The sequence below is a fragment of the Anomalospiza imberbis genome, chromosome 22 (assembly GCF_031753505.1).
Source record: "Anomalospiza imberbis isolate Cuckoo-Finch-1a 21T00152 chromosome 22, ASM3175350v1, whole genome shotgun sequence".
NCBI lineage: Eukaryota > Metazoa > Chordata > Aves > Passeriformes > Viduidae > Anomalospiza > Anomalospiza imberbis.
Genome location: NC_089702.1, coordinates 3,146,027 through 3,153,080, shown reverse-complemented (window position 1 = coordinate 3,153,080; position 7,054 = coordinate 3,146,027). Strand labels below are relative to the sequence as shown.

At 54.3% G+C, this 7,054-nt stretch overlaps 1 protein-coding gene across 4 annotated transcripts in view; it reads left to right on the top strand.

The window, feature by feature from the left end:
- The first annotated feature begins 239 nt into the window (after positions 1-239).
- The window catches only part of FBXL20 (F-box and leucine rich repeat protein 20), a 39,016-nt gene continuing 32,201 nt past the window's right edge, over positions 240-7,054 (top strand). For 2 of the 4 annotated variants that reach the window (XR_011005779.1, XM_068212129.1), the window contains exon 1: positions 728-873. Coding sequence is in view for 2 of the 4 variants with exons in the window: in XM_068212129.1 (XP_068068230.1) it covers positions 832-873 (42 nt within the window). In the remaining 2 variants the exon portion in view is untranslated. Of the gene's footprint in view, positions 276-727; positions 874-1,875; positions 2,108-7,054 lie in introns of those variants that run through there. The other 2 variants (XM_068212130.1, XM_068212131.1) reach the window with 2 other exon arrangements.

Here is a 7,054-nt window from a genome sequence, read left to right as displayed (position 1 = left end):
TGACGTCACCCCTGCGCGGGGCGCTGATTGGTTGAACTCGCTGCTCCCGGAAGAGAGCGGAGGGGCGGGGGACGCCCCCCCCCCCCCCCCACCCCCTCCCGGGACCCCCGATCCCCGCAGCCCCCCGGACACCGGGGGGAGGATCCTGCGGCCCCCGCAGCCGCGGGGCGGGGGTCCCGCACCCCCGGCACCGGGGGCAGCGCCCCTCGCTCCGCACCGGGGGAGGGGGCGGGAGGACTGCCCACGGCGGCGCGATGGGGGCGGCGGCCTGCGGGGTAGGTGGGGGGGGAGAGCCTCGGTCGTGTGTCCCCCCCGCCCCGGGTCCTTCTCCCTCCCCATCCCTTCGCCCTCCCCGGGACAACCCCAGACCCGCATCCCCAAGGCAGCCCGGGCCCTGCGGTCCCGCCGGGGCGGTCCCGCTCCCGGACCCTCTCCCTCACCCCCCATCCCCCCTCGCCAGCCCCGCTCCCGTGCCCCTCCTCTCCGCACCCCGCTTTTCTCCGCGGGGGCACTCCCGGTTCTCCTCCTCGCTCCACCCAAACCCCTCATTCCCCACCCCGCTGTGCTCCCCTCTCCCCTCCCCTCCCTCCCCTCCCTCTCCCCGGTCCCGCTCCCGTTCCCCCCCCCCCCTTTCCCCGGTGGCCCCCCCTCCCCGCGGCGGCGGCGCTGTCCAATGAGCGCTCGCGTTGCTGGCAGGTGCGGAGTGTTTTTGTTTTGGGTAGAAGTTGAGGCCGGAGCGGACGCGGCGGCGGCGCCGGGCGGAGGCCGCGCTCCGGCAGCCCCGCACCCCCCGGGCCCCGCGCCCCCCGCCGCCCCCGCGCCGGCCCCGCCATGCGCAGGGAGATGAACGGGGTCACTAAGAGCCGCTTTGAGGTGAGGCCCCGGCCGGTCCCGCGGGGGGAGGCCCGGCCTGGCCCGGCTGAGGAGGCGCTGGTGGATGGGGGCCGGGCCGCGGTGTGTGCGACCACCCCCCCGAGGGCCCTGAGATCCCGCCCCGGACAGCGCGGCCCCCCTGGGGCAAAGCGAGGGGGGCTCCGGGGGGTGTGCTTGAATGGGGCCGGGATGGGGATATGCAGATCGGGGGCGGCCCGGGGGGCCCCGGGCGGTGACCCCCGGGTTTGGGGGGGGTGGTGGTGTGACACTTGTCCCCTCCACCCCCCGTTTTCGGGTGGGGATGTTCTGTCCACCGGTGTAAACTCCCGCGGGGGGGGGGGGTCCTGTGAATGGGGCTGGGGGTCGGGGGTGACTGTGGGGACGGGGAGGGGCTCGGGGCTGTGACCCCCGGGTTTGGGGGGGATGGTGTTAAACTTCTCCCCGCCCCGTTTTTGGGGTGCCGTGGGGGGCTCAGTGTGAATGAGGCTGGGGAGGGTCTGTGGGGGCGGGGGGGCGCTCAGGCCTGGACTCCCGGATTTGGGGGGCGTTGGTGTGAAGCCTCCTTCCCCTCCACCCGTTTTGGGGAGGGGGTTCCTTCGTCTGATCCAAACTCGAGGGGGAGGCCCTGCTGTGAATGGGGCTGGCGAGGATCGGGGGGTGCGAGTTTGGGGGGGTGCCGGTGTGAAACTTCTCCCGCGCCCCGTTTTGGGGGTGCCCCCGTCTGTTTCCAAACTCCCGGGGGATTTTGGGGGGGACGGAGCTGCTGCCAACGTGTTGCTGCGGGTGCGAGCGCTGGCAGCCAAGTTGATGATGGAGCAGGAGATGAGGGGAATTGCGCCTGGAAAACACCACAGCCTTTGGGGAGCGGGGCTGGGGGGGCCTTCGGGGGGAGGAAAGGAGCCCCCAGCGCCGCTTCTTTATTTTGGGGCAGTAGCCGGGGGGAAAAAATTTGCTTACGGGGAGGTGGGGGATGGAGAGGACGGAAGGCGAGGAGGGTAAACAATGAGATCTATTCAAAGGACAGGGCACAAAGCGGAGTGTGGAGCCAGGGCGATTCCAGCCGCATTGTTGTCCCAGCTGTCTTCCCGTGGGAGGAGGAGGAGGGGGTAGGGAGGAAGGGCAGCGGCGGGATTTACTTCCCATCGCTGCGAGAGGCTGTGGAGGATGGAAATCCCTGCTCGCTGCTTCTCCGGTCTGCTCGGCCCGTGTGGGGGACAAAAAAGAGCCTGGAACGGTAAAGACGTGGCTGCTGGAGAGGGGTGGGATGGCGATGCAGGGAAAATGCTGGTTAATGGTAAAGCGGAGAGGCTCTGGTTCCACAGAGCTCCGTGTGGGATTCCTCAGCCCCGGAGTTTTCTCAGAACCGGAGAAAGGTGCAGGGAATGCTGGTGGTCTCCCACTGCACGTGGGATTGTTTTCTTCCTCCATCAGATCCGTGTGAGAGCTGCAGCAGTGTGAGTTTGGGGTGGGCTCGGCTGTTTTGAGTGTTGTGATATTCCTGTTTCTGTAGCATCCAGTGCTAAAAGCACCGGGCTCACCCTGAGAGCTCCAGAGAGGAGCCTACACGTGAGCCCTGCCTTATCCAGGGTTTTTGTATTTACTGTTCTGGGCTCTTCTTGCCTGCACAGATTTTTTTTTTTTTTTTTTTTTACCCCCTGAGAGCTTTTTTTTAATTCTTATTTTGCACTGCTGCAGAGTGGCTCGATACAGAGCAAAGAGTAAAAGCAGGTTGGTGACAGATTTTGGGGGGAAATCCATCAACATCCTTTGCTTCCTCAGCCTTTGTCTCTCAGTGCTCGAGTTCATTCCAGTTTTGGGAGGGTTTTCATCAGGGTTGTACCAGGACACGATGAACCCAATTCATTGGGGAAAAAGAGTGGGGAAGAGCTTTGTTTGGCCTGTTTTGGGTGGGGTTTTTTCTTTGCTGGAATGTTATTTTCTTCTCATAGTAAAAAAACAGACAAGTTGGAAAAGGAGCAAAATGCTCGAGGAGCCTTTGAGGCCTAAAATTAATTTTTAAAACCTATATTTATACAGGAAGAGTTGGTGTGTTATAGAAAGGCTTATTTTGAGCTGCAAGAAGTACTTTTAAACATCATCCTGTTTCTTGGCTGTTTTGGTTGCTGTGTTCTGTGACTGCCCCATCCCTAGAAGTGTCCAAGGCCAGGTTGGAGAGGGATGACCTGGGACCATGGAAAATGTCCCTGCCCATGGCAGGAGGTGGCACTGGATGAGTTTGGAAGTCCCTTCCATCCCAGACCATTCCATGATTATAAATCCAAGGAATCCTTTCTTTCCCCAGCATGGATTATCTCTGACCCACTCACCTGGATAACCTGGGAAGTTTTAGAGCTATTTTCCTTTAAATTTCTGATTTTCCAGGGAGGATGTGTAGGTCAGAAGAGCTTCCGAAATGTGTGTTCACACTTAGAAATAGATTTATTTTCCAGAGGGGCAGAATGGGTGGAAATTCCTCCCTGCTTCCTAGAAACCAGTTTGTAATGGTCGTGCTTTGCAAGTGAAAGGTCTGTGAGAATTCACATTTCATGGGACAGGGGGGGAAATTGGGCACAAATGTCTGGAGACTGGGAGCTGCTCTTCAGAGCTATGGAATATTGTAAGGTCGTGAAGGCAGTGGGTGTTTAGTTCTCCTCTTCCTCCTCCTCTTCCTCCTCACCTGTGGGTACTGCCGGGGCAGTTCCCTTGGCTGAGCAAGGGGAAGTAGGGCCTTTGAGTCTGGAATCTTATTTTGGGGTAAAAATAGCCCGATCTGGGGCTGTGAGTAATATATTGTGTCTGTTTCAGACTTGAAATAACGCGTGAATTGTGGAGGGGGAGGCTGGGTTGGGTTTGCACTTCATTTATTGTCTTTTGTGGAGCCACGTAAACAGATTCCTGAGCCATTGTTGTTGGGTAATTCACAAATCCAGTCGTGAGGGGGGTTCATAATAATAATTCCTTACTGTAGGAATAAAATATGGTGTGGAATATGGGCAAAGCTCCTTAAATTGGACTTGCATGGGGGTTTCTGATTCCAGGAAGAGTGGAATTCTCTTTTTCTTGGGAATGTCATGGAGCATATTTGGATTAGTCCCTTTACAGGAGGTGTGGCCACTGCAGAGAAAATCACCACTTAGTGCAGCAAAGCAAACAAAGAGGGAAAACATTACCCAGATTGACTCCTAATTCTCTGTGGTGTTGGTTTAATGTGGAACGTGCCCCAGCAGATCCCAATCCATGCTTATATTTGGGATTTCTCTGCTTCCTGCCTGATGAAGAGCAGCCAAATAACAGCAGAGAGGAGAGGAGGCATCTCCTGGTGCTTCTGAGTGACTCCTGATGCTCTGGGAGGAATCATTTACCAAGGCCCAAGTTCCCTTGTCCATATTCCTGTGCCCTAGGATGTCATCTGGAGCTGTCCTGGATTTCCCTCAGCCACATTGTCAGGATTAAGTAATTCCAGTTCTTTTTTTTTTTCCCTGACTGAGCCATCCGTGTAGTCTCCTCTACATCCTCAAAAACACCAGCACACAAAAAGCTCCATCCTTTCCAGCTTCCTCTGGGAGTCTCCAAACCCTCCAGTGAGCAGGAGCTGCTCCTGGCTGTGAAGTGTGTGTGTCCATGGTGCAGTTTGTCCTGTTAGAAATGAAATTTTGGCTCCTCCAGGGATGTCTCTGAGGAATGAGAGTCTGTGGTGAGCCTTGTGAGCTCCTTCAGCCTGAGAAATGCATCGATCCATGGCATTTCTGTGCTGGATTCAGGGCCCTCAGTGGGAGGGAATCCTGACCCTTCTGAACCTCTGTAGTTCCAAGGTCTTGTGAGAGGGAGAGACATGAAATGAGCTAAATGGGAAACTTCAAATGCTCCAAAATCGAGTTGCCCTCTAATAATTAATCCTGTCTGTGTTCAGAAATTCAATAATCTCACTGACCCTAATCCCATTTTGGGATCTGCTGCATTCCTGCCTTTGAAATGCTGTATTTTCAGGGGTTTTGGCTTTAAGGCTGATCCTTTTGGGGTTGTCCCTGCTCCCTTTCCTGGGCTGCTCCTTGTGCTCCTGGCTGGGGCCTTGCTGTTCCAAGGAATGGAGGTTGTGCAAACAGAGGGACACAAACAGGGCAGGGAGCACTTTGCTCTGACTCTCCTTGCAAAGAGTGATGTAACACCATGGAATTTGATTTTATATGGGAAGGGAAACTGTTGGTGACATAACCCACAGAACACCTGAGGTGGCACAGCTGCAACAGTTTGGTTTTGTTTTTTTTGTTTTTTTTTTTGGATGGTATCTAACAATGTTGGCTCATAGATAATGAGAAAAACTGTAAAAAATAAAGATTTTGGGAGAGCGGTGTCCCAGCTGATGGATTTTCCATATTCCTGTTCATTCCTCCCCCCTTTTTATTTTTGGTGTCATGCCACATCACACGTAACACTTTTTAAACCAGCGCTTCATTTGGGCAGGTGAATAATAATAAACTGTTAATTTATTTGGTTCAAAGTGGTTGTTGAAACGATGAGATAGGAAGAGATGTAAACCACAAGTTGAGTTTCACACCCCCACTGTGCTGCTGCTGTGGATTGAGTAGAGGGAAGAGGGATTTGGGGAGATTTGGAAGCAAAAATCGATTGTGCAAATGGGTTTGGCCCAGGGAGACCGGGGAGGGTCCACTAGGAAAATGGGTTTTGGCCTCAGCCTGTGTGACCCGAGAGACAGCGCTGCTGTCCCAAATTTTATTGCTGTTTTTGCCCCAAATAGAAGTCACTTCTTCCTTCTCCCTCTGGCAGGAGTTGTGTGAATGGGTTGAGTGACAATGGGGATGTTGGCCCTGGCAAAGTGCTTTTTACAGAATCCCAGCACATTTTGGATGGAAAGGCCTTAAAGCTCATCCAGTTCCACTCCCCAGCAGGGGCACATGACTATTTCCATGAGAAGGAAAAAGGGGGGGGAGGGTTTTAAACTGAAAGAGGAGAGATTTGGATATTGGGAAGAAATTCCTCCCTGGGAAGGTGGTGAGACCCTGGCACGGATTCACAGAGAAGCTGTGGCTACCCCTGAATCCCTGGCAGTGACCAAGGCCAGGTTGGACAGGGCTTGGAGCACCTTGGGATAGGGGAAGTTGTCCCTGCCCTGGCAAGGGTGGCACTGGATGAGCTTTGAGGTTCCCCCAACCCAAACCATTCCATGCTTTCATGTCTGACTCCAGTGAGGGATTTCCTGGCTGGTTCTGGGAGTGAACAGCTCAGGGATCCTCGGGGTGATTTCACTGGAAGCTGCTGCTTGGAGCAGCTCCTACAAGGGACATTTTGGGGATCCCAGGTGGCCTTGGGGACAGGGGCTGTGCCCGTCCGGCATCGCCGCCTGCGTGGCGGGAAAGGGACTCGGAGCTGGCACCCACGGGCACATCCCATTTCTTCTGGACACCGTCATTAATTGGGGCCTAGGACACTGCAGTAATTACTGTTTTCGCTGGCTGCCTGGCTGGGAGTTTCCTTTGAGTCACACCGTTGGGAAAGTCAGCCCTGGGAGGGTTTTATCCTCTCTGATCCGGGGTGAAACCTGGATCTGCAGGGCCCTGAGGAAGAGCCAGCCCCCCCCTTATTGGGGTTTGGGCATCCCTGTCTGATCCCACAGTTCTCCTTTGGGACAAACTCCCCCCCATGCCCTTCACACCTCAGCTCAGGTGGATTTTTTAATTTAAGTCACCATCATTTGACTTTATTTCCCAATATTTATGCCAATGATCCCAGCATCCTCTTACATAATAGCTGGATACAAACCCAGCAGTGAAAAAAACACCTTATTACCAATAATAATAATAGTAATAAGGATAATATTACCAGTAATAATAACAGAATTGCAGGTGCTGGGGAGGGGCAGAACTATAATTTATCAAAGCAGCTTATTTGAATTATGGTGAGCCTCAGAGAGCTGGGTAAGTCTTGGGTTTAGGCTGAAAATACTGAATCATGTCTCAGTTTTTGGGTTTTGTTTTTTTTTTTTTTAATCCATTCTAAGTGTATTTGTAGTAAATTGTTGCCCTGCTAAAATGAGCTCCTAAAAAGATAAAAATAAATAGTGGTAGTGGGTGTTTTATGGCCAGGACTGTGCCATAGACTGTCCTGGGAAAGTCAGGAAGTCTTTGTCTTATTTATACTCTTCCTTTTTGTGTCTGGATGTTGT